At 42.7% G+C, this 27,663-nt stretch overlaps 1 protein-coding gene across 8 annotated transcripts in view; it reads right to left on the reverse strand.

The window, feature by feature from the left end:
- Nucleotides 1-2,096: 2,096 nt before the first annotated feature.
- The window catches only part of LARP4B (La ribonucleoprotein 4B), a 400,705-nt gene continuing 375,138 nt past the window's right edge, over nt 2,097-27,663 (reverse strand). For 5 of the 8 annotated variants that reach the window (XM_066385230.1, XM_066385228.1, XM_066385229.1 and 2 more), the window contains 12 exons: nt 27,516-27,652; nt 25,650-25,753; nt 24,107-24,217; nt 22,639-22,692; nt 22,342-22,551; nt 18,857-18,963; nt 18,085-18,336; nt 13,791-13,836; nt 11,141-11,302; nt 7,191-7,315; nt 7,012-7,108; nt 2,097-5,576 (listed from right to left, as the gene is read on the reverse strand). In XM_066385230.1, the coding sequence (XP_066241327.1) occupies nt 5,304-5,576; nt 7,012-7,108; nt 7,191-7,315; nt 11,141-11,302; nt 13,791-13,836; nt 18,085-18,336; nt 18,857-18,963; nt 22,342-22,551; nt 22,639-22,692; nt 24,107-24,217; nt 25,650-25,753; nt 27,516-27,652 (1,678 nt within the window). In that variant the 3' untranslated portion in view covers nt 2,097-5,303. Of the gene's footprint in view, nt 5,577-7,011; nt 7,109-7,190; nt 7,316-11,140; nt 11,303-13,790; nt 13,837-18,084; nt 18,337-18,856; nt 18,964-22,341; nt 22,552-22,638; nt 22,693-24,106; nt 24,218-25,649; nt 25,754-27,515; nt 27,653-27,663 lie in introns of those variants that run through there. The other 3 variants (XM_066385232.1, XM_066385226.1, XR_010751565.1) reach the window with 2 other exon arrangements.

Here is a 27,663-nt window from a genome sequence, read left to right on the forward strand (position 1 = left end):
GTGTAGACTTACGGACTTGCAGGAGACTGCCCTGTAAGAAGGTGTAGACACAGACAAGAGGACATGTCTGCCTGCTGGCCCAAAGATGAAACACACAAGGTGATGAGTTGTGTCACCCCACCCCCCAATGGCCCTGCTGATGCACACATCTGAGCAAGTGCAGCCCAGCCAAGCTTCCACCAGCCAAATCCCCATGTCTGATTCATTCTAAGCCACTAAGTTTTGGGGTGCTTATGTGGAAATAGCAATACATCACCCTATTTCTTCCCAAATTTCTTAGTCCAATGCTGCATGTGGAGAATGTATACTCAATAAATATTTCATTAATTTGACAAATATTTATTGAGCATCTACTACGTCACAGTGTACAAAGAATAGGGAATACAATTGTGATCCAGTTGGGCTTAATTCCCACCTTCACAGAGTATACATTTAGTTATCATTGTGATGAATTCTACAAAGGAAATTCTTAGGAACACAGGATGATGTGAATGGCATTCTATGAAGTCAGCAAGAAAACAGAAGTGTAGACAGTATAGAATGAGAGCCCTATAAAGATGCGTGCATATGTGGGAACTCTGTAACAAGAGTGGCATTACACATCAGTGCAGAAATAAGGAACTGGTGATACAGGAAAAAGAAACTTTTCACATGATAGAAAAGCAAAATTGGGTTCTTACCTCAGACCATACACACACATACGGATCAACGAACTCCAGATGGACTAGACATATATATATATAAGGTCTACCGGAAAGTTCTGTCCGTTTCTATCACAAGTTTCGACACGTAAGCACGTTTATTTTGGCACATGTGTGCATCTATTTTTATCACTTAATGTACACATACTGACGTAGCAAATTAACTAAAACAAAGTCGATTCATGTTAGTCTTATGTGTGAAACGATAGTCTTACCCATGGCTACTGATAAAGTTCATTTATGCCACTGTATTTGATACGAATTTCAACAAGGAAATGCTACAGAAGCATGTAGAAATTTATTGAAAGTGTTTGGTGAAGGTATAGTTTCTGGTAGGACATGCAGAAGATGGTTTGAAAAATTCAAAACAGGTGATTTCGACCTTTCTGATAAGCCACGTTCTGGGCGACCATCTTTGATCAATGACGATGTTGTTAAGACCATGTTGGAGCAAGATCCTTTTCTGACAACATCGGAGATCGCAGAAAGGCTTAATTCAGCTCAGCAAACCATTTCAGACCATATTCGGAAGATAGGATTGGTATGGAAATATATTATTTAATAAAGTTTATTGACGGTAAGAAAAATTTGTATTTTGTTTTATTCCAAAAACGGACAGAACTTTCCAGTAGACCTTATATATAACTCTGGAGTAGGGAAAGACTTCATAAAACTAAGACACTCAAACCTAAAGAAGACTGATAAATTTTACATGATTAAAAACTAAAATAATACTTTAAATAAAGACAACTGGTAGAGATTGAGAAAATATCTGTAACACATATAACAGACGAAGACTAGCCAGAACAGATAAAGAATACCAAGTCATCAAGAAAAAGATAACTTAGTAGAAAAATGAAAAAGGACATGAACAGGCAACTCGTAAAAGAAAACTGGTCAATTAACATCTAATAGAACCATTATCTATCTGATCCACTAAATTAATAAATGTACTATGCAGCTTCATCCACCTTCAGCTTTTCACTAGTGGTGGCATCACCATTGTTCAAGGATAGATCAATTAATTACTTTGCTTGAGGCTCACTTATCTGAAAAACACATGACCCCAGCATCAACTCTGAGTGACATTATGGTAACATTTCATGAGACATGGCCCTTGAACACAAGAAACAAAAGATCCTGACACAAGGATATTTACTTTTGTGGTAAATCTTGGGTCTAATGAACAGTTCCCCATGAATACTTAATTTTAATGTTTGCTCTGAATACCTTAAATTAAGTTGACCAGGGAGAACCCTCATGCTGCAGATAAGAAGCATGTTTGCTTCACACATTTGCTAAGAAGCCGTTATAATCCAAACACAAGTTGGAGAAACTCGTATTTCATTCTCATGGATACCAATGGGAATACACAAAAAATTATTTTTAAAAAGGTACGTTCTTAAAGAATATTTTAATTTTAAAAAATCAGAAGAAAAATTGAACAGTGCCTAAATCTTTATTTTTCATAACCTACATTTTTTTTCAAATTAGACAGTTTTACACTGAATGACACAAAAGGAAACTTAAATTACCAATAGTTACACGTAAGCTTGATTCCAGTCTTAATTAAAAGAAGAGAACAAAAACAAAAACCCTCAAGAAAGCTTTCACATTACACCTGTTTTGTGAACTGGCAGCTGTTGGCTCTCCTGTCTTCGATTGTCTGCTGCTTTCTATGTAACCTCTACCGACAGCTCACACCCTCCTCACCTGCTGACCTCATGAGAAACGTTACCTGCAGTGCTCCTGACTACAGCTAGTGACAGCTGGTGGTAAGACTACAGGAGGGCCTGATTAGAAACATCATGACACTAACTCTTTAAGAAGCAACTACAATACTGGAAATTCACGTCTGGATAAATGGGGCCAGATTCTTTTATTTCCAAAGGATCATCACACAATTGTACAAGTTAAAATGTCATTTGTGATTGCTCTATTTCTGATTCTACACCTCAAAATACTGCAGGGGAAAAAGTTATATTTTTAAAAATGTACAAAAGCCCTATACTACTAGCTGTGTGTGACAGCTGCCAACTGCATCACAGCTTCCTGTTGTGCCAAGTCCCATTCTTTTCGGAGTGGACATCCTCAAGAGTAGTAGCAGAAAGGTTGTTTTTTGGACATTATAAAGCTATCTGGCTATCACCTTTGCTTAATTAAAAAGGATGCTATAAAAACCCATCAGAGCAATGTCTCAACTCTGGATGCCACAGACTGGCTGTGGGAGCAGCCTCCGCAGCGCACACCTTGCCACGCCCAGCGACTGGCCTGCCTCAGTCACAGGAACCACTTCCATCCTGCATGCAGCTGCCGAGCGCTGCACTCTCACCAGCTCTAGCAGGATCCAGCAGGCTCCGCCTCAGAGAAAGGCATATTCGTTACGTGATTTGGGGGTGACTGTGGCTCCCTCCTCCAGCAAAGGCCACAAAACAAGGAATTCCTAGGCTTGGAACTTGCCTTTCCAACTCTCTATATGGGACTCATTCGTTTGGGAGTAAGAAGTCACTTATTTCTGATTTTTTCATCAGCTATCTGACAACTGCAAAGAAATACTCCCCATGTTCCTTTTACAGGCATCTGCAAAATATTAGCACTGGGGTGCACCTGCAGGTGTATAAATGATGCTGGCTGCTCTGAGGGGTGCCTTCCTCCGGCAGGTAAATCATGCTGGGCTCCGTGTGATTTTCAGTAGTAGATTATTTTTCACTTTCCTTGAAGATACTGCCAGTTTCTGCTTTCTACATTACACTTCAAAAACCCTCACACCAGCTATGATCAGCAAATATTTACACACTTTTAGGAAGAGCATGGACACATCCAGAGGCTTTCACGAGACTGTCCACTCTCCCCTTGCAGTAGCAGAGAGGCAGGATCAGCTCAACACACCAGTTAAAGAGGGAAAAAGAAAACCTCAACAAATTAAAATACTCAAACCACAACATTTAGTTTATCTACATCCAGCTCAATAGCAACATTTATAATATATCAATAATTTTTATCAGATTTTTCTCTTTAGGGTACCTTTTTAATATGTTCTGATTATTTACAACTGTACAAGCAAAGCACACACTCCCAAGTGCACATATTTAATACAGTATCGACTATTTGCATTTACAGGATTTTTCAACAATCTGAAAAAAGATCAACTGTGTAAGATCTTCAAGGTATATTACAAACGCGACGGCTAGTCTCGTGCTCCGGCACATTTACTCAGGAAAACCAGCGCCAGTAGACCCCCCATCACTGAGTAACTGCAGTACACTCACGCCACCCAGGGGCCAGTCTCCAGGAACTCTATGCTGTCTTATACAAAAGTTAAGGCAAAGTCATTTTCAAGTTTAAATAAAATTCAAGTCTTTAAATATTGGATGGAAATAACTTTTTTTTTTAAAAAAAAAAAAACCCTCAGTCTTGTTAAATAACATTTTGTGGAATAAAGTCGTATGGTTACATTTAGCAGGAAATACTTATTTCAATGTCTGCTGCTTAGAATAATTAAAGAAAAAAATTTAGGCATTTTAAAAGAAAATAATTTATATTTAACTTTATTATAAACTGCTAGTTTTAGTGCATGCGGGTTCAGAGTGCAGCACTTCCAGAAGGGAATCAGTGAGACCCTCATCTTGGAGGTAAAAAGAGTGGGAATTCTTATTCTCAACCACCACAGGGCACCACAAACACATTCTCCCACGATTAAGTAACATTCAGTCCATGTGCCGAAGCGGAGGTACAGGAAAGTGCCCACGGAAGCCAGCTAACATGAGGGAGACTCGGAGCCTATTGGCCCGCCAGCTCATGGGAGCAAAACACCAGGGTACAATGTCTTGGTAACATCAGTGGGCAACAAAGTTTATGTTTTCATTTAAGTTCTATTCACAATGTGCTTTGAATTTATCTTACATAACAGCCACTGAGACTGGAGTGAGGAGCTGGTTACTCGCTTGCAGTGCATCAAAACTCAAGGTTTTAGGCTCTTGGGGCTTTCTGCAGGTTCCTTTTCCCAAGCAGATCAAAAACAGACTGTACTTTTTACAAAAAGCCAGGATCACTTGTAAGGATTCTGAATGAGTCCACGGCCCAGGCCAGCATGTGGTACCATCTGACCCATCGCTCCTCCAGGCTGTACCTACACCATCACCTGTGCCCTCAACCCACTCTCCACAGCTCTACCTGTCGTTCTGACATCCTTAGAGATATGCACTTGCTAACCAGTTATTTTAAAAAATGAAGTAGCACATTTCCACTTAATTTAGAAAAACTCACTATTTATAGCTTGCATTCATAGCCACATGGAGGCTTAATAAAAAATATCAATTTGTTAGGATAAATGCATTTTCTATCCTGAAAAAAATCAGACTTATGCATCACCTCCAGTTAAGCACCAACCTAAAATAAGGTTTATATTAATTAAATCCTGAAAAATAGATTTTTTTCCAAGAGGGGGAAAATCCGACTCATAGAAGAAAAGTAACTTGCAGGCATCTCACAGGCCTCATCAACACTGCGAGCTCCTAACCAGCAGCTCATTCTCGGTACCGAGTGGGACAGTGCTTAGTTGTGGCGACCTCAGCTCCTCACAGCCCTCCCTGACCTCGGCGCTCACTGAGGGGACCTGGGAGGGGTGCTCTGTTCTCTGTGTGGACGCTTCCCTGCAGCCGGTGGTGAGGGCCGACGGCCCGGTGGCCTCCTCTGGTCCCTGGGTGGTCCTGGGTTGGATTTGAGGGCAGGGGGCTCTCTCTCCACAAACTTCTTTTCTTCCTTCCCACAACCAACAGTGTTTGGCTTTTGTTCTTTTGGGGGCGGCAACGGGGAGGACGAAGGCTCTCTACTCGTCCTCTGGCAGATCTCGGCATAGCTGGGTTTTCGTAGTTCCTGGGGAAAAACACAGCTCTGGGGTTACATGCACAACACGGCATCTCCAGGGGCAACCAGAGCAAATACTGTTCTCTTAGGTAAAAAACGTTTACAGCTATCATCAAATTCCCAAATTCAAAAGTATTTTTACTTTAAAGACTCCATAATTTCAACAATGTAGTTCACCCTGCAGCACAACTTTTTCTCCTAAAAACTATAAATATCTTGTTAAAATGGGTGAAACTAGGAAAGGCACTGAATATGCAAAGTTCTGACTGAACTCCTTCCAGCTTGGAGCATTCCCGAACCCCATGAGGCCCAAGAGGCGCCTAAACATCCCAAGTGCCCAAGAAGACAGGAGCAGCAGCAGCTTCCTTTGCCCTCGCGGCCTCTAGACATACTGCTGTGTTGCACAGTGCAGCCCAGCTTACAACTGACTCCAAAATCATCTTCAAAAATTTTTACACTCATTTCTAACTACAGAGGGCTGGGCTGGTGGTATGGGTTGGTTCAATAAAGGAAGACAGTTAAAAAATTTGAAAAAACGTTAGCAAGGTTTTTAGGTAAATGGAAGCACTAAGGCTAAGTGATAAGAGGACAGTTAAAATCACTTGACCTTTATAAATCGCCCTGGCCAGTTGGCTCAGTGGTAGTGCATTGGCCTGTGTGCAGGAGTCCTGGGTTCGATTCCCGGCCAGGGCACACAGGAGAAGCGCCCATCTGCTTCTCCACTCCTCCCCCTCTCCTTCCTCTTTGTCTCTCTCTTCCCCTCCCACAGCCAAGGCTCCATTGGAGCAAAGATGGCCCGGGCGCTGGGGATGGCTCTATGGCCTCTGCCTCAGGTGCTAGAATGGCTTTGGTTGCAACGGAGCATCGCCCCCTGGTAGCGTGCCAGGTGGATCCCGGTTGGGCGCATGCCGGAGTCTGTCTGACTGCATCCCCGTTTCCAGCTTCAGAAAAGTACCAAAAAAAAAATTTTCAACCTAACAATTTTCTTCTTTAAAGAGTCAACCTAGTAAACAGTAATGGTTTAACTTCTCAGTCTAAACAAAAGCTCACCCAAGATCAAATTGAGGACAACACCAATCAGAATAGGCAGGATTTGCCTTGAGGGAAGAGAACAAGGGGTGAGCAGGGCATGGTGCCCCCCCCTCCCTTTTTTTCTCAGTGCCTGTGATAAACAGCTGGGCTAAGATGAGCATGTATCCTGCAGGAGCTGGAGTCTTGTGACTACTCAAAAGGACAACCTTGCTCAGCTGACACTGAAGTAGAGCCCATGGCAGTGGTAACAAGAAATAAGCAGTGAGCTGAAATCCTGAGCACGTATCCAAGGTGTCCTCATAGAAAGCACACTGCACATAGCAGTGAAAGCCCATCAAACCAGACTGCTGACAACGAGCCTTTCTGAGGAGGAAGAGCTGCCTTCTTCCCGCTCTGTGCCCCTGGCACCTACCGTGGTGGTGCCGTTCACCTGCACGGATTTACTGGCGGTTGTGGAAGTCAGTCTTTCTGCACTTGAGGCTTCCCTTGGCTTCTCCATCTTGGGGTCCCTGTGAAAAGACCACTCAATACATGAGTCCCCCAAGACAGTAATACCAATGGGGAAGGAGGAGGCAACAGGATGGTACTTACTCAGGTAGGTGAGCTGGGGAAGAAGCGCGTTCGTGGGCCATGGACAGGGTGCAGGGGGCCGGCCCTGGTGGCTCTCTGGGGGTCACTGTGGGAAGAGTGCTTGTGCCTGCATCTGCACTGAGGCTCTGAAAACCATTGGAGTCAGAGTTTACAGTTGGGCAGAGAAGCATGGGTCACATCTCTCATAAGAATCTAAAACAGTTGTTTACAACTTCTGGTCCACCAGAAACTTCATGCCAGTCAGACTCTATAATCTTCATACAACATCAGGGTAGTTAACTGTTTCGTGGACTGGCAGGAAATTTCTGGCGAACCTGCATTGGTCTGTGGACCAGTGGTTGAAAATCACTGCTCTACAACACACCAACAGGGGTTAACCAACTCAAATGGTTGCCTGACCTCCTCCTGGTGCACCGAGTGGGTGCTGTCATGCTGAGTAGGGAAAAAGAGCTCAAGTCTGTCCTCCCAGCAACTCATTCATAGTCTTGGGCCCTCTTCTGTGCTTCCACCATACTATCTGCAAACTTGTTTCCCAAATGAACAAATATCAAAAACACTATTCATCTGCGACACCCCCATGCTTAGCACAGCCTGGTACATAACAAATACAGACATCTGTTAAATGTGAAATTTCTAGCACAATTCAATGAAACCAACTAAAAACAAAAGCACCAACACCCCCATACCAATGTAATCTGCAGTGTCTTGAGGTCAATGGCAGGTGCTGACAGATGTCTCACCTGAATTCATAAACAACCCCAGAGTGATGTATCAACTCCCCCAATTTAAAAGGGAAGAAACTGAATTTAGAACTTTTAAGTTACTCATCCACAATCAGGAGGCAAAGACCTGGCACCAGATGTTCTTACTCCAGCCGCTGACACCCCCACCCCATGCAGAATGACAGCTCATAGACACAATCTTCTTCATGATGTGCAAGTAACATGAAAGGCAGGACAACAAATAAATACAGTGTGTCTATAAAGTCATGGTGCACTTTTGACCAGTCACAGGAAAGCAACAAAGGACGATAGAAATGTGAAATCTGCACCAAATTAAAGGAAAACCCTCCCAGTTTCTGTAGGATGATGTGGCAGCATGTGCGCATGCGCAGATGATGATATAACACTGTGTATACAGCGGAGCAGCCCACGGACATGCCAGTCAAGATGTGGACGGTACAGAGGAAAGTTCAGTGTGTTCTGTGGCTCGCTAAATTCGAATCCGTGACCAAAGTGCAACATGAATATCGACGTGTTTATAACGAAGTGCCACCACATAGGAATAACATTACTCAGTGAAATGAGCAGTTGAAGGAAACTGGCAGATTGGTGGAGAAACCCCGTGCTGGTAGGCCATCAGGCCATCAATCAGTGATGAGTCTGTAGAGGCTATATGGGATAGCTACCTAAGGAGCCCTAAAAAATCTGCGTGAGCCCACATCGAACTGCACTGAATAGGTATGAAACTGGGAGAGTTGTCCTTTTATTTGGTGCAGATTTCACATTTCTATCGTTTTTTGTTGCTTTCCTGTGACCGGTCAAAAGTGCACCATGACTTTACGGACACACTGTGTAATTGGAGGTGAGATTAAGTATAGAAAGATAACATTTTCTTAAAATTTTACTTTTCAAAGAAGACAAAGGTTCAGAATTAAACTGAATGAAGAAGTACTGAGGGAGATAAATGGAACAGCACCATCTATATACCCCTGCCCCAGCAGGGGTGACCAGAGACATGCATCCTCCCCAAGAACCATCATCTTTTATGACTCTTGCTCAAGGCTGGTGAAAATATGGTAAGGCAAAATGCCTCCCTTTTGTAAAAGCGCAGTCACTTAGGATCTGTTCAATCCTGACACAATGGAATGTGAGGAGACAGGATGTGACCAGCACCTCATATCTCTGAGGCCTTCCCCAGAGCCCTGGCACAGCTGCGAGGTCTCCTCCTGCCAGCTCCGAAACTCAAGTGTCACGGAGACAGAAAAAGCTATTGCAAGTGCTCTCCCAAGAAGCAGGGAGGCAGACTCTCACCTGGCCATGGAATCAGACTCTGACTTTTTAAAAGCAGCAATTCTGCCTGACCAGGCAGTGGCACAGTGGATAGAGCGTCGGACTGGGATGCGGAGGACCCAGGTTCAAGACTCCAGGTCACCAGCTTGAGCGCAGGCTCATCTGGTTTGAGTTAAAAAAAAAGCTCACCAGCTTGGACCCAAGGTCGCTGGCTTGAACAAGGGGTTACTTGGTCTGCTGTAGCCCCATGTCAAGGCACATATGATGAGAAAGCAATCAATGAACAACTAAAGTGCCACAACGAAAAACTGATGATTGATGCTTCTCATCTCTCTCCATTCTTGTCTGTCTGTCCCTATCTATCCCTCTCTCTGACTCTCTCTCTCTGTAAAAAAATAAAATAAAATTTAAAGGCAGCAATTCTTTCTTTCAAAGAAATTTTACACAGAAGTTCAAAATAGCCTGGCCTGTAGTGGCACAGTGGATAAAGTGTTCACCTAGAATGCTCAGGTTACCAGTTTGAAACCCTGGGCTTGTCTATGGCCATACCACCCTGAATGCGCCCGATCTTGTCTGATCTCGGAAACACTGGGCTTGCCCAGTCAAGGCACATACGACAAGCAATCAATGAACAACTAAAGTGAAGCAACTATGTGTTGACATTTCTCACTCCCCCTATTCCCTCTTCTTTCTCTGTAAAATCAATAAATAAAATATATATTTTGAAAAATGTAAGAAATAGTAGTTGATATTTCTGAAATGGGTGGGGGCCAGCTTGCTCTGCGCACTCCTGGGGGGGAGGAGGTGAAGGTGGTAAAGTCAGTCTGAAAACTAGAATTTATCTTTAAAACGTATTTGTTCTATGAGGCACTCAGACCTCAGAAATTGCTGTTTAAAAGTTTAGAATAATGCATAAAATGTGCCAAGTTTAATACATGACTGTATTTTAATCTCAAAAGCTAAAACAAAAGCAGTAACCACATACCAGCATGAAAAGGACTAAAAACTGCCTATAAATGCCATGTAAGCCCTGGCTTGGTAACTGAGGGGCTTCATCGTGACCCTGAGAGTAGACAGTCTGGATGCAGCCTTCCCCAATCCAGAAGCCAGGGGGTTCTGATTCCTGACATCGAGGAGTGATAAAGAGTGGGTTTTCATTGGAAAAACACATACAGGATTACTCCTGGCAGCAGCACCATTCTCTCTGTGCCTCGCTGACTACAGCAGACCCCCACAGGGGTCGTCAAACTTTTTATAAAAACCTCCCACTTCTGCAGTGCTGGTAGACCTGGTCCCTACCGCCCACTAGTGGGCGTTCCAGCTTTCATGATGGGCCAATCGCGGCGCTGTTTGGTTGCACGGTAGGGACCAGGTTGACCAGCACTGCAAAAATGGGCGGTTTTTATAAAAAGTTTGACAACCCCAGCGAGTGAGCCGATTCCTGGGATCGTAACCAAACAGAAGAGTGATAATCAACTAGTCTGGAACCTACCAAGCTCACCAAAAGCCAGTAGTGTTAAAGTTATTTTGGACTTCTTGTTATTCATGTAGTTTTACTAAGAATTACATTACTTGTGGTATAATTCAGGTTTTTCTGTTTCATTCTGCTGACTCATAAAATAAAGGCAGGCCTTGAATAGCAACAACAAAAATGTAATCTGAGTTTCTGGGTGAGAGAAAGTATCTATACTGTACACCACAGCACAGGTTACTTCCTTTGACCTTGGCAGACTGAGAACTAAGAGGTTTTAGTCCTGGGTTCAACTCTGACCCTATCACTCAAAATCTGTGTGGCCTGTCCAAAATCATTTACCCTCTCTGAACCTCCTCTGCCTGTGAGAAAAAAACTGTGTGTGTACAGAGCTCAGCCCAGTGCCTGGCAGGAAATCAGTTCTCAGTAAACGTTAGCAACCATTAGGCTCATGATATATATCTTACCCTTTCTTTTGATCCTAGTAGCAAGCTAGATAGCCTGTTTTCAAACAAGTCCTCAGTCTTCAAGTGGCCTGCTGCCCCAGGCAGCGGGGGAAAGTTAGACAGTCCCAATTCAAAGCTTGGGGATGGAGGTTTTGGTGGCGTTGGAGATTGGGTCTGACTCCTCTGAAAGAGAACAATATCAAAGTCGCACAGCGTACACAGTACAGTTCTAAGAAACACAGCAGAAGAGTAAATCAATCATCCAGTCTCTAATCTTCTAATTTCCACATGTCTGAAAAACACCAATAGATAATCTGACCACAACAGCAGTTCATCACTTAATCAAAGATCACTTAGTAGGTAACTTCCACTATCAAGAGCAGAGCTATAAAGCTGAGCCCTCAACGCTGCTGAGCATGACTGCACATGCTGTGCGGAGCTGCTTCTCTGACAAAGAGGCTCTGGTTCCTGGTACAGTCGGCCAACACAGACCAGGCAGGACAAAGGTAAGCAGCAAGGTGATAGCTACACACAAGGAAGACACTCTGTAGAACTGAACCCCGCTGTCAAAAATCAGAGTAGCCTGAGTCTAAACATTAACCTACTCATCTCCAGACAAGTTTTGTGTTATTACAGAATAGTGCATTATCTGAGCCATAAGGGAGATATTAACTTACAGAAACACGTTATCTTTTTAAATAACTATGTAAAAACACAGTGTTAGATAAGAGATTATCATATTCCCAGACTTCAAGAAAGTAAACTCAGTAGAGTAATATACAAGTGTAAATCCTAAGCCCAAGATCTCAGGAGAAAGACTGATATAACTCTACTGAAAAACTATAAACAACTTCTCCTTTTAATAAGCTAGTAGTTTTGTAGGTATCCAGGTCCTTGGCTGAAAGAGCCAAGGAACAGAAGAAAGGGGAAATGAGTTTCTATTTAGGTGATATTTTTGTTGAATGTTAGCCACTTTGAATGGATGCAATGCTCTCATGGGGCTCACTTAACTTGGAAGGGCTGATACTTCCCAGAAACTTATACCAACAGGAAGATTATTCCTTCCAGAAGTAGAATCTAGAGAAAAATCTGTTAGAACTCAAGTGAGAGTAGGTTAAGGGTGACATGGACCCGAGGTGGCAGCAATCTCATGCCTCCTCTAGGCAGACTGCCATAGCCCTTCTCTCCACTACGGGGCAGACGAGGAGTCAAGACTCACTCTGCTCAGTCACGAGCCCTTGCAGCAAAGCTCACACTTACTGCAGCTGTGGCAGTTTCTTTAACTCAGCAACCCTGCAAGTTATGCATAGACACCATGATCTCAAAGCAATTTTCAGAAGTTTTAAACATCTGCATATTTTTAGAAGATAAGCATTTCAAAGCAGAAAGACTTTGAAAAAATTTACTAAATCTTGATTTTTAAGGAAAAAAGAGGCAAGCAACTGCCCAGACACAGGAGTTACAAAATGACAGAACCTTCAGATTAGGTACAAATGCTGCCCCAGTCCTATAGGCTTGGTTAGGCCAACGCACATTGTTATGTTTCTAGGTTTCTGAAGTCATCAGAATGTCCCACACTCCAACACCAGGTGCACTCTTGAATAAGTATAACTGTGTCATGTGCCTGTGCCTGGGCTTCTAAGTGGTTCCTAGGTGTTAACAAATCAATCAGGAATATGAAACAAAATGAAACAGATGGCAATGAGAGAAAAATTCACATTTTTGGGTGATGTAATGAGTACTCAATGTAAGATAATGGGGCTCTGAAGAGATTCAGATGGTAGCCTTGTTAGTCCAAATGTTGTAAGAATTGTTCATTCCAACTGGAATCAGGCAATATAAATTGCCTTGCCAAAGAGTTCACCAAAAACTAGACTACACCAGCCAATAATGTAGAATTATGGGTGTTATGACTAATTTGTACTTTCCAAGGTCCAAAGAAAATATATCTTCTGTAATGAGAAAGCACACACTCTGATGGCTCAGGGTATATTCTCAGCTTTGCTAGTCTTCCAAATGTAGAGTTAATTCTACACTTTCAAGTCCAGGAAACATCCTCCCTCCCTTCCCATCTTCCCGCGTACTGCCAGGATGTTCACCATTTTGTGTGGAAATACACTGCTGTCAGTGCTCATGAAAGCTCAGAATACCACTATGCACAAGCTAAACTGTCATCATACAAGAAGACAGGACCGTACCTCATGTGCCCACGTAAAGGCAACAATACTTTCTGCACAGTGGGCACAATGTTTTGAAGGAAAAAGACCGATGAAGTATCTCCTACATGAGAGAAGCTTATTCTGTTTGCCAAACCCAGTAAGTCCAGTTATTTTAAATTATACTACATGGTTACCCACACAGCAAGGACTCATGTGGACGCCTATAGATTGACTGAGTGCATAGTATATTCCTGGCTGTAACTACTGCACAACACATGCACACATGTGTACCATCTAGTAACTAGAAAACTAGCCAGCACCTTCTCCCCATCAGAGCATCAAAAATATCAGCCATCACTTAATGGATATTACACTAAAAGAAACCCTCTTTTGAAATGCTCCTTATTATGTCCTAACCTTTATTCATTTAATTATAATTATACCTGTTTGCTTAATATAAAATATATAGATTTAAATGTCTTGCAAAAATGACACAAGCTTGATGTACTCACTGTAAACTTCTCCTCCCTTTTTTTCCGGTAACCAAAAGAATTTTTCCTAGAGAGGAAAGCAAAAGACTTGTTAATTTTCCCCCTCACTTGGAACGTTTTTCATTGGACACATTATAAGAGCACACATATTCAACCTTATGACTCTGCAATCTTTTACAATGACTTTTTATTTTAAATCCAACCTCAAAAAGTATAAATAAAACTGGCCTGGCCAGTTAGCTCAGTTGGTTAAAAGCGTCATCCCAAAACAAGGTTGTGGGATCAGTCCCCAGTCAGGGCACAAATGGGAAGCAACCAATGAATGTATAGCTGAGTGGAACAAATGAATGCTTCCCTTAACCCTCCCCTCTCACTCCCTTCTCTCTCTGTCTCTAAAAAAATAATAATTAAGCCCTGGCCACATAATTAGGTTGGTTGTAACATCACTCCATTGTGCAGAGGTTGCTGGTTTGATTCCCCAGGTAAGGGCACATACAGGAGCAGCTCGATGTTTCCGTCTCTCTCTCTCCCTGCCCCTCCGCCTCCCCCCCAAAAAGAAGTATAAGCATAAACAAAAGGACTAAAATAGATGTCTAGACATAGTAAATAAAAATACTGAGAGAATGAATATCCCTAGTGCCTATTTAGATTACTACTATGATATCAATACTTGAACATCCCTAAGTCGGAATGACAGGATGTGTAAAATCTGACAGTGAACTACACAGGTGAATTGTTAAAGAATGTTGATGAAATGTCTTGGATTGTCAAAATCCAACATCCTGGTCTGCTCTTGTTGCCGTCCTCAGACTGCCTAGTCAGTGGCCTACCCTTCACCACTAAACACACAAGCATTTCTAAACCTCAAGCACTGTCTCTACCCAGCTGCCGGCTGCATACACAGCATTCCGGAAGCCTACAACTCAGACCCAGACCGCACAGGCAGCAGAGCTGGGTCACGCACTGCAGCGCTTAAGCAGTGACCACAGCAGGCCTTGAGGATACTAAGACACTTTCACTGCCCTTGATGCACTACGTGGCCTAACAGTTCACATTGTTACAGTTTATAATTTTATTTCTATTTACTTAAACCTTTGTAATTTCACATAAATGCAAAAACTACCTGGGGGCCTTCTATTATATAAGCTGCAAAGGAGTTTAGAAATAGTCTTGACTAACTCCTTTATTTTACAGAATATCTACAAGCAGCCTTGCCCAAAACAGCCTAATTAGAACAATGAGCTTAGAGCCCTCAACTGTGTCCATTAGGACATGCGTGGAGCCTCTGATTCGCCCTTCCAGAAGCAGCAGTACAGGGTAAACCTCTAGGACTTTGGAGCAAAGCCACACACCCTGCTGCAGAATCAATTCCAGTAGTTACTGGCTTCTAGTAGAGCCTAAATGCCTGTCTGCAGACATCAGTGACCACAGACCTAAGTCATCAATCATGAACAGGACACTAAGCCACATGATGGGTATAAACATCAGCACCCACCAGCAGCAGAAGCAACACATCAGAGCTAGGGCTCCAGTCCTGTGCACCACCCTGTTGCTCTTGATCTACACCGACAGCCTTGTGGAGAGTCCCTTTCAGCACAAGGAAGGGGGTGGTGTGTGTGTGTGTGTGTGTGTGTGTGTGTGTGCGCGCGCGCGCGCGCGCGCCAGACCTGGATTACTGATGGCTGTGAAGTGTCGGACTGCCTCAGAACTCACCCTAACTAGGAGCACCCCTGAAAGCTAGGGTGCACAGGGCAATCATTCCAGAGGAGTGAACTCCAAGCAACATATTTTTTTATCCACTGTGGATGCTGAAATGGTTGAAAGTACAGATATGCACTGGTTCTTGAGCAGGGGAGCTAAGAATATGGCTGGATAAGAGACCCACAAAGACCAGCACTCGAAGTATGTTGACAGAAGACCATGGGAGTCTTATGGAAGGAACAGTGGGAAGGCATCTGTGTTGGAAGTCATCCACTTTAGGAGAGACCCCAGACAGGAGAAAAAGAGGCAGCAACCAGCCAGGCTCTTCCTGGTCACCTCAGGTGAACAGCAGTCACACTTGGGCCCCCAGTGCCAAGGTTAGCCTGTTTATCTCCACCTTAGTGGTGTCAGCCCTGCCCTATCCTGGAGGCAGCACTTCTGCAGAGGCCCATCCCACAGTAGCAAAAATGGTGTGTGCCCCACCCTGGGGAGCAGACTAGCTAATTGAAGACACAGTTTCAAGGCTAGGGGCCAGCAGCACCCTCAAAGGATGATTCTAACTCAGGAGATGCAGCATATGCTTTGCACATACCCAGAGCTCGGGCCATGACATCACATAGGTCCAGGCACCACAGAGAATACCCAATATTCTACCAGCACTTTTAATTCTGGGGGTTTGGATGTTTTGGTCCCAGAGCAATGCTCTTACCAGGTGACATAAGTGAGATGGCATTTGCTCAACCTGGGGTTCCTCCTGATTAGGTGACTGCTCTGTAGGCTGCTGCTACAGAGGAAGTTGGAAAACTATGTGTGGTTCAATGGGATTCCCCGGGGTGCCTCATACTGCTCCTTATGCCCAATGGACAAAGTTAATGGAAAACATAAACTAGAAAAAGGTAAGTTCTGGTGGGGGTCACAGACACTGTGGCTCAGGTCCTACAGGATCAGCCTCCAGCTGAAGAGTCTTGAGTACCTGATGTCTTGTTTGGAGATAAAGGAAATGTGAGGAAGAGGGAAGGTACCACCTATCAGTATCAACCAGGACTTCCCGTCTGGCTTTTCCTTGTGCACCATGACACTGCTGCATGTCAGCTCGACTCTTCTCTCCTGATGTTTTGCGAATGGTGGTCTCAGGCCTCAGGGTACAGACTATTTGTATGTGGGAGTCTCAGTTTGTTGGGCAAACTGTAGTTGGGAAGTTCAAGTGCTGTGGGAAGTTTATATGTATTCATTCGGCCAGAGGTGGGCAGCACTGGTCAACCAGTGATACTTCTCAGCTTCATGTAGACCCGTTACCCATGAGACACTGGACAGGTGTTCCTCAGGCCCTGTCTTTCCATTGCCAGGACACTTCTTGTGGAGCTTTTCCCAACAGGAAGAGCTAGAGGGAGACAGAGAAGTGAGGGGAGGACCTGGACACCTGTCTTCCTGGTGGCAAAAACCCAACATTACTGGAGTATCGGCACGTCACACACTATGCTGTACACACTGCATGAAACACTTAGAAATATGTTCACCTAGTTTAAAAAAAAAAAAAAAAGCTTAGGCAGGTTAGTTATCTGTCAGAGGGGATTTCCTTCCTGACAACCAGGTTGAATGAACGAACTGGACAAAGCCAACTTCAATCTGTCAACCACAGGCAGAAGAGCAGGGACTGAACACACATCCAGACTCACTTCCACCTTTTTAATCTCACCTCTCTAGTGGGGTGTAAGTGGCAGAAGGCAAGATAGCAAGCAGCAGCAAGCTACATCAAAGGAAAGGGTGAAAAGAGACCTGGAAACCTGTTAGGACGTGGTGACGACCCACCCAAGTCATGACCACAGACATTGCGGGACCAACGTTACTAGACTGAACACCCAGGGATGAAAATTCACCCTAAATGTGACCAACAGGCTAACAGCTTTTGTTCGTAAGTAAGTTTAGTATCACTGGCCTTTTGGCTAAGATCAGTTATAAATAAATTTAGTACCAATGGAATTTAAACTCCTGTTTGCCTGGCTGCACAACTCATTATCTGTCTTCTGTGACCCTGCTGGCTGGAATAGGAAGAAGGCTGGGAACAGAAGACGCAGGCCCTCTGTACAGGCAGAAATGGGAGGACACCAGAGGCTCACAGACTGTAGAGCAGGCATCCCCAAACTATGGCCCGCGGGCCACATGCAGCCCCCTGAGGCCGTTTATCCGGCCCCCGCCGCACTTCCGGAAGGGGCACCTTTTTCATTGGTGGTCAGTGAGAGGAGCACTGTATGTGGCGGCCCTCTAATGGTCTGAGGGTCAGTGAACTGGCTCCCTGTGTAAAAAGTTTGGGGACCTCTGCTAGAGTCTGGTATCTATCCTGCTCAAGTATCTCCACATATAATGACTGTGACCTAACATGGTTCCATTCCATCCATAGTCTATATTAAACAAAGATGAAACCAGTTAAGTTTCTGCTCTAAAGTAACACCTCTGAGTAACTATATAAAGTCCTTGATGGTTACAGCCTTCAATTGATTTTCTGTGATGTATATGAAAATGATTTTTTTTGAAAAATCTCAATTAATGGGATTTGAAAATATTAATAGTTTATAAGTACATAGTACCCAACCAACAACAGTTCTGAGTAACTCACCTGCCTCTACCTAAGCCAGGAGAGGATTCAAGACTGCTCTGCTCCACCCGCCCGGTCCCAGCATCTCTCTTGGCATAAGCTGGAGGGTTCTGTATGCGGGTTCTAGGTTGGCCTGTCTGCCTTGTTTGTGGGCTTCGCACACCGTTAATTAATCGATCCGCAGTCAAGTTAAATATCGATGGGCTTTCTAATAGCCCAGGTCCTCTCTCTGTACTAGGAATGGCGTGGCGCAGATGGGATTTACTAGGATTCCTGCAAATGAAATGTTTGTAAAGGCTCAGTTATGAATGATCACAGCATGACAAAATGAGCATGCTCACACAAGAATGTCTAAGGTAAAATGTGCTCTCTATTTAGAAAAAAATTTTAAAAAATGATAAGAACAGTTAATGCATGATATGTTTGATAGTGCTGACAGTGCGAATCTGTAATTGCAGTATCAATGTTCAAATGAAAAGCAGGCACGCACAGCTGCAAGCTGCCCCGGAAGACTTTGTTTGAGAATAGCCCCGTGTGTAGGCATCCCAGTAGCACTTTGGGCAATTCTATGCTTCAAGTAGTTTTACCTCAGGTGAACATTACTAGTGGTCAACTCTATCATCAGCGATGGTCAGGAAAAGCTCTTTACTTAGTAAATGGGACTCATGCACATGATGAGAACAAGCAACATTTTACACATTTTGTTTTGCTTTGCTTTTAAAGCATACAATGTGGCAGTGACCTCTTACTACAAACCGCGATAAAACAGCATTTTGTCACTCAGGGAACTTGCCTGCTTCTCGGAGGGTACTGTCTCAGTGAAGACAGAGGAGATGCTGTGGGTTTGAAGGTTGGAGACGTAAAACCATTTATAAATCCAGTATTTGGAAATGGAGTTACCTAGAATTCATTAAAAACAAACAAGTCAACAAGCCATAACCTGACTTCAAGTTGGTTAACACTACCCCAAGTCACTTTTTTTTTGTATTTTTCTGAAGTTAGAAGCATGGAGGCAGACAGACTCCCGCATGCACTTGACCGGGATCCACCAGGCGTGCCCACCAGGAGGCGATGCTCTGCTAATCTGGGACATTGCTCCTCCATTGCCACTGGAGTCATTCTAGTGCCTGAGGCGGAGGCCATGGAGCCATCATCAGTGCCCCAGCCAACTTTGTTCCCATGGAGCCTTGGTTGCGGGAGGGGAAGAGAGAGACAGAGAGGAAGGAGAGGGGGAGGGTGGAGAAGCAGATGGGCGCTTCTCCTGTGTGCACTGGCCATGAATTGAACCTGGGACTTCCACACATTGGGCTGATGCTCTACCGCTGAGCCACTGGCCAGGGCACCAAGTCATTTCTTGATGTGTCTGTCAAAGAGGCTATGTTCCATTTTATATTTAACATATTCGTGGGTTTAGGAAGAACACTGTGTAAGATTATTGCTAACGGGCAAAAGTCAGGCTGGGGCTAAGACCTTGAAGAAGCTGATTCCCACACAGGGAAACTGACAAGAAGAAAGTGCCTGCAAGACCCCCACCATGCTTGTCTGAAGAATCCAAGCATTCAGCCTAATGGACTGTATAGCACTATCCCAGAATGGTAACAAGTCAGCAATTCCTCCTTATTCCCAATGACTTAATGGAATTCCTCAAAATGCTGGGGGAGACATGTACCTGAAACCTTGTTAGAATCCCCAATGTATTAATAAGAAATTCCACAATCTAAAAGAGTCAGACTACTTAGAAATATATCAATCACTCCAGAACTAGACTTAGATGACTGTTGTTCATGGGAAGACCCATCAAGATGAACCATTTCATGTATGCACTTTTACATGTGGAACTCGGAGAGTCGAGGAAATTTTGCTCAACAGTTTAAAAATAAATTTGTTGCTAACACAATAATTGAACATAACTTGCTGAGAATGAATAGGACCCTCTTCACTTCTGCTCAAAATGCAGTCATTTTAGAGCAAGCAAAGAGCCTCAGACTCCAGACAGGGGACAGTCCCAAATGGCCTGGACAGGGATATGTGTGATTAGAGAAATTGGAAAAGCAACCTAACCAAGAACTAAACAGCACAAGCATGGCAGTGGCCTCCTTTGGAGAAATTATTCAACACAAGAGAGTAAGAACTCTCTTTCCTTTTACTAACAAGTGATACTAACAATTTGGCTACAAATGCAGTAACTACTTCAAAAAAGTAGTACATTTTCATACCATTAGGATTTACTCGAGACAATGTTGCATGTTAGCACTTGTCTGCTACTGTCTTGCACTGAATGGTTCTAGACTTGAGGAGCTCTGCCAATGAGGACTTACTTCTCCCGACTCCTTTCTCTCCCCATCTGTCCTCCTCACATGCCACAGATACAGTCCACATACCTTAAGATACATTCAATAACCTGTACAGATAGAGCTTACCAACCTCATCTACCCAGTCCCCACCTCAGCCATGCCTTAACTCAGAAACACTCACCACCCCACCACCCCAGGCGCCTCTGCACATGCCACTCATGCAGCCTCCTTCCCTTCCAGCCCTTCTGATACGCTTCACTTAATGACACAATACTTGGTAAACCCCTAATTATAAGTTTCACAGAATTCTGTGTCCCATTTTTGCAATAATCACCTGTTTGACTCATCTACCTTTTCCAGCCTGCTCTTTCATGGACATACATCTTTATATCCTAGTGGGTAACAGGCACCCACCCTCCAGCTGAGTCAACGCTCCTTGTCTCAGGCTCACTCTTTTCAATCACCACCCTTCTTATACCCATCAGTGGTAACAAAAGCCTCAGATGACACCCCCACATGGTGAGGCCCAGCTCATGTCCCTCATAGCCACACAGTTGATGGACCCCCCAACTTTCCCTCATGTGCTCCACAGCCATAGCCTCAAAATTCTGAACTTGATTCCTGCTTTCTGAGCACAACCTTCCACACATTCTACCCTTCCATCACTATGGTTCCCAATAAACCTGCTGGAAACCCAATGCAAACCTCCTATCCCCCTGGTTGGCAAAATGTGACTCACAAGCCACATGCGGCTCTTTGGCCCCTTGAGTGTGGCTCTTCCACAAAATACCACGTGTGGGCGCTACCTCGAGAAGGAATGTACCGACTTATATAGTGTAAGTTTAAAAAATTTGACTCTCAAAAGAAATTTCAATCGTTGTACTGTTGATGTTTGGCTCTGTTGACTAATGAGTTTGCTGACCACTGTCCTATCCAATCAACTTAACCTACCTCCCAGGCAGGAGCCAAATGACCACTTCTTTTCCTGCCATGGATTAGCTCTGACACATCTACTGCATCAAACTCATGCCTAGGGCCTGCCACCTAACCTTTCTAATATATGTACCAGCAGAGTTGGAGAAATCTATGGACTGCAACCATAGGCTCTAATGGAGGCCAAAATATGTCAAATTAGTCGTGCCAACCAAATATAGGGCTGGTATGTGAAATAAAACTTATAAGATGGCATGTCTTTTACTTGTCCTCAAATATTAGAAGCTTTACTAGAGAACGATATTCTTCTTAAAGGCATCCCCCACCTCCAGCCCCACCCCATGCTTACAGCTTCCTGGCTGCCCATCAGCCCAGAGCTTGCATCACACTTTGTTTTACTAGGGGTACAGTTCCTTACCATTCAGGAAAGGAAATGCTAGACAGGAGGGCAGGCAAACTGGACAGAATTGAGATGACAGTGTTTGAAGGTTTTTTAATGTATGTGGCTCCTATTTATCTCCTGATTAAATTAAAAAACTACCACAGAGCCAAAAGGTATGTTTTTCCAGAGCAAATTGCAGACATGCCTGGTTCGCTTATCAAAAACTTTTATCCTTCAAAGCAGTGGTAGTCAACCTGGTCCCTACCGCCCACTAGTGGGCGTTCCAGCTTTCATGGTGGGCGGTAGCGGAGCAACCAAAGTATAAATAAAAAGATAGATTTAACTATAGTAAGTTGTTTTATAAATATTTATTCTGCCAAACTTAGCAAAAATCCAACATAAAGTACCTGGTAAGTAATAATTATTATATACTTTAACTTGCTGTAACTCTGCTCTATAAATTTTATAAAGTAAAGTTACTTCCCTACTTTATAAATCATCATTACTGTGGAACCGTTGGGCGGTTAGAAAATTTTACTACTAACAGAGATACAAAAGTGGGCAGTACATATAAAAAGGTTGACTACCCCTGCTTCAAAGCATCCAGTGCAGTGTCTACAACAAAATTTTCTGTTACATAAGCGACAAGACAAGACGAGACTCACTCACCAAAGGTGGATCGAGATAGCTGTGTGTTGCTGACCATGTCTGCGGGGCAATCAGGCTGTACAGAGGGAACTGTTGCTGGGGGCTATAGATGGGAGGTAAGTAAAACGATGCTGTATAGCGGTGCTGTGTATAAAGGCTCATGTCCAGAGGCCTAAATCCATTCTTTGGCAAAAATGTATTTATAGCTATTGCCTTTGCTTTTATCCGTGCCTGTGTAAAATATAATGAGTGTCTATTAGAATACTTCAGAATACAGTACTGATTTACAAATAAAATATAACTAGTGGTCTCGTTTACCTTAATTGGTTTTCCTTGAAAAGTTTTGACTTCTTCTCGCAGATATTTGTAAGCCTGAGGATAAAATCATCCAAAATACCATTGCGTCAATCTTTTAAATAAGATGAACTGATAGCTCAAATAGGAATTATACAGTTAAAATATAGTGGACAAGACCAGAACTGTGATTCTTAAAATTTGTTGGGCCACAGATTTCTTAAAAAAAAAACAAAAACACCTGATAAGAGCTATAAAATCTGTACCCAAAATTCTCATATACAACATCTATATACATTTTTAAAGTATTAATAGATACAATGAAAGTCTTCCAGAGACCAGAGGCTAAGAATCCTGATATAGGGAAAGCAGGGGCCGAGTTCCTAGTAATAATTCCTTGAAACTGGGATTACAGTTTGGGAAAGGAAAAGATTAGGATTGCAATAGTCAAAAGTTCTTAATCAGCCCTGGCCGGTTGGCTCAGCGGTAGAGCGTCGGCCTAGCGTGCGGAGAACCCGGGTTCGATTCCCGGCCAGGGCACACAGGAGAAGCGCCCATTTGCTTCTCCACCCCTCCGCCGCGCCTTCCTCTCTGTCTCTCTCTTCCCCTCCCGCAGCCAAGGCTCCATTGGAGCAAAGATGGCCCGGGCGCTGGGGATGGCTCTGTGGCCTCTGCTTCAGGTGCTAGAGTGGCTCTGGTCGCAACATGGCGACATCCAGGATGGGCAGAGCATCGCCCCCTGGTGGGCAGAGCGTCGCCCCATGGTGGGCGTGCCGGGTGGATCCCGGTCGGGCGCATGCGGGAGTCTGTCTGTCTCTCCCTGTTTCCAGCTTCAGAAAAATGCAAAAAAAAAAAAAAAAAAGTTCTTAATCTTCTCCAAATCCCACTAACAATGAAGGCTAGCAGCCCACCTGCTAGTGCTTCTCCTAGTGCCAGTGAGTGCCCGTCCCTATCCAATTAAAGCCCACCTTTCAAATACTCATTTCTCTCTCTGAACCCCCTGCATTCACACCATTTAACACTGAACACTCTGCAGACTTCCTTTACAATACAGTCTACTGGAAACCCCTGAGGAAATTCTTCCTTTATGGGCAGGGAGACAATCCTAACTTCTGTGTCTCCTCCACAGCCTTGGTGTCCTTTTAGGTCTCTTGTAACACATGTGATGCAAAATAAAAGGTAAGGTCAGGTTTAATTTCCCAAAATACTTGTCAAATATTAAAACCTTTCTCTGTCCGGATACAAGAACTAATTGTTCTTGGCCATTTGTCTTACATGTCCTTAGACTGTATGTGATATGCTTCTCATATTGCTACAAAAAATGTGTCCACAAATACCTATTTAAGTTTCCACAACTTGATTTCCTCTGCACTTTGTATTCAAATTTAACCCCATGATGTAAAAGTCAAACCAACACCCAAAGTTAGTCTCACTATGCATATGTACTAACTGTTAAGCATTGGTAAACACTGTACGTCTTGGGGAAGCTTACCTGTTGTGCATCAGCTTCTGTTTCAAATGTAATAAACCAATTATCATTATAGGCAAATTCACAGTTTATAAATTTTGGTAAATTATCTCCTTTAAATAGTGCTTCTACTTCCTACAGTAAAAAGAAAAGTTAGAAGTTAATTCTCAATCATGCCATCTTTTGTTCTCACCAAATAAAAATGATGTATGCTCTTAAAGACAGATCCTTAGAGCCTAACATACTGATATCCAATAAATCTCGCCTTTAGAAGGGCTCAGTTCAATGTGGTTTCTAGAATTAGGGTCCCACTGCCACAGGAAAGTAAGTCTACAACTACTGACAGTTTTTTCTACTTCCAAGATATTAAGCTAAATTAACATGAAAATATCATTTCATTTTACCAGGCGGCTGGGAAAGTAGGGAGTCATTTAAGAAATTTAAAAACTAGCTGGACTTTTGCTTCTGGCCAAGATTAGCCAGATTTATCCTCCCACATGAAACAATTAAAAACAAAAGACAAAAGACATGAAATAACATGTAGTTTTCAGATAGTAGACCTCAGGCTGTGCAGCGCAGGTGAGCTCAGAACCCGGCTCATGAGTGGACTTTCCAGGCTGCAGTGCTAGGAGGGCAAGCAGAGCGCAACCCAGGCCAGCCGGCTCACCCTTGGGGCCTTCTGTCAGCCCAGGGAAATCAGCTTTGCTCTCACCTAACAAACACCCCTAAAAACCAAACTGTCACCAAGTCTGAACCTCAGAACAAAGCTCAATAATATTCAGAGGAAGGAATAAATAGCATTCAGCACCCAATGCTTGGCATTTATTCAAAGTTCATGCAAAAAGAATAGAAAAGTGTGACCTATGAGAAAACTCAAATCAACCAATCAACAAAAAAAATAAATTTTTTTTACATGCACTGTGTGAAGACTTCTCCATTCTCAAGGCAAAACCATCTGTTTTATTACACAATGCAACTCAGTTTAAACATCTGAACAAGTCACAGATTTTATAGCAATTATTTAATAGTAAGTTACTTTTCATGACTCAAATATTGTGGTTCCCTAAAATTATTGCCTAAGTTAGAAGTTCTCAAATTATGATCTCTAAACTCCACTTAAAGATCTCTTTGCCTTTTTACCATCGCAGCATCTACACTGCCGCAGGCCCGTCAGTTCGAATGAAGCACAAGCTACTCTGGTGTTCACTACACTCTTTGCAGTGTCCCTACTGTGAAAATACTTGTTTTGAAAAGTTACGTTCTTTATCTTAACTTGTGGGTTTATTATTTTAAAATGAATAAATATTTAAACCATTTCTTTTCATTTCTAAGTATTGAAATTAACTATGTTTTAAAGTGTAGTGTGGAGTCCTGAGCCCAAAATGTTTCAGAACCACTCTCATATATGAATCACATTGTAACTACCCGTGTGTAAATCCTGGGAAGAAAGGATTACTATACATATAAAATTTTTAAAAATATAATCTCCAAAAAACAGAAGTAAACAAGGCAGCACACGTGCGTACACCCCCTGCCCCAAGTAGCCTTCTGAGCAGAAGTGACTTACTTCTACAGGGGTGGATTCAGAGATTTCACGTAAAATTACTATGCAACGATTCTGATTTGGCCTCACTTTTTCACCCTTCTCATCCACTTGGACTAAAGGTAAAGCTATAAAGAGAAACAAATGGTAAAACAAAACATTAAAACAAACCAATCATTTACATTGTATTATGATATAATACAGCTACTCCAAAGAGATGTTACACTATGTAACTAAACACATTAAAGAAACCTGTATAACTGTAAACTAGCAAAAGGCTTTAAGCTAATCTTGCATGTTCCAGTTCTCAAAACTATAAAACAAGAGAATTTGAAGTCCTGTAAGAGCTATAATAAATGTAACACTATCAAACAAACAGCTCAATAACAATTACAATTCAGCGTTCATGAGTTTTCCTTTCTATAAGTCCCCAAATAAAATAACTTTGTCTTATTACGACTTTTCATTTTGAATTCATAAGAAGTGTTTTTAGATTAAGAAAGTGGCTGGGCCTTATAAGTGAGACAGGTGGAACTCAACTGATATATAAAATAGGTTTCTGTTCTAACTGAACTTTCAAAAAAAAAAAAGGCAACATTGGATAGCACAATATTGTCTCAAGAAACAGTGGTATAGTTTTCAGAATTCAAACTTCATGGGTTTTGTTTGCATCTTCTTCATTATCCATTTCAATAATTTAATGACTTTATATTTGCCTAAGAGCAGAAAGTAGAGGAAAACATTAATTTGTGAACAGTTAAATCCAACTGTACTTGTAAGTAAGATGTTCATCTTTTTCTACTAAGAAAAAAGCTTCACTGACTGCAGTGCAAGTAACTCAGGGAGAATAAGAATATGTAAATACTTCTTATAAGAGTCAGGTGGAAAGTTATGGCAGTAACTTAAGAAAAATGGGGTAAGTTGGGCATGGTGATGTCTCATCATTTAGAAATATTTGAGTGGAGTACGGGTACACTTATCACACTGTTCTCTGTGAAGAATCCCTAGTTGGAGCTGTTCATTAGAGCAGTACTGAGGAGGGAGATTATAGAAATTATTTACCTGGTAACTGTAAACCATATTATAAAAAGTGAATTTTAAAAATAATTCTGTCTTTAAAAAATCAAACATATTGCATATTTAATATGAAACTAATTTCCACCGAAGCCATTTTAGGCAGGAGTGGTTGTGTTTGTAATCTTGACCACGATAAAGTTTCACTGATGTATACATATGTCCAAACTGATTCAGTTGTACACTTTAAACACACACAGTTCACTACATGTTAATTATACCTCAGTAAAGTAGTTTTTTAAAAATAAATAAAATGGCTAGGTTGTAGAAGACTCAATCTGCAAAGCAAACCAGCAACAGCAAACTATACTTGTGACATGGCAGGTAACTCTTTATCCACATTTCCTGAATTACTGTGGTTCTCTGATATACCCATTTAAGCCTTTCTTTGATGTTGCTAAATGTCCAAGAAACCTCATTCACAAAACCTTTTTAGGGAAAAACACAATTTCACCAAAACTTCAGCAGGAAGGTACGTATATTTGAAAGAAACTACTTTAATATGCAAATTAAAACATTTACTTTACCCTTAATACCAGTATTTATTTTACTTTTCACTCATATCACAGCTTCTTTCACCTCTCCACTGGCCTTTTCCACTTCCGGGACCTATGATCTGTTATGGAGCCCATCAACCTCCAGTGCCACAGGCACTTCACAAGACACGGGGCTGGTCAGAAAGGCCTACATGGCAGGGAAGACACCACTTGCCATGAAGGACCTTAGCACTGAAAGGCTGTGGATCTAACAGTCACACTAGTGAGAACAATCCTGTCAAGACCAGGTACAGTGCAGCCTAGACTGTCGTTTACTTACATCTCAGCACTTCAACAATCAAATCCAGGTCGGTGCTGAGCTTCTTGATGTGGTCCAGATTAGCCACCGTGGTGATTGGCACGTACTGATCACTGTCCATCTGCGATATAAGGTACATGTCACTAGCAAGGTTCTCCCTGCAGAAAAA

The sequence above is a fragment of the Saccopteryx leptura genome, chromosome 5, assembly GCF_036850995.1.
Source record: "Saccopteryx leptura isolate mSacLep1 chromosome 5, mSacLep1_pri_phased_curated, whole genome shotgun sequence".
In the NCBI taxonomy this organism is placed as follows: Eukaryota; Metazoa; Chordata; class Mammalia; order Chiroptera; family Emballonuridae; genus Saccopteryx; species Saccopteryx leptura.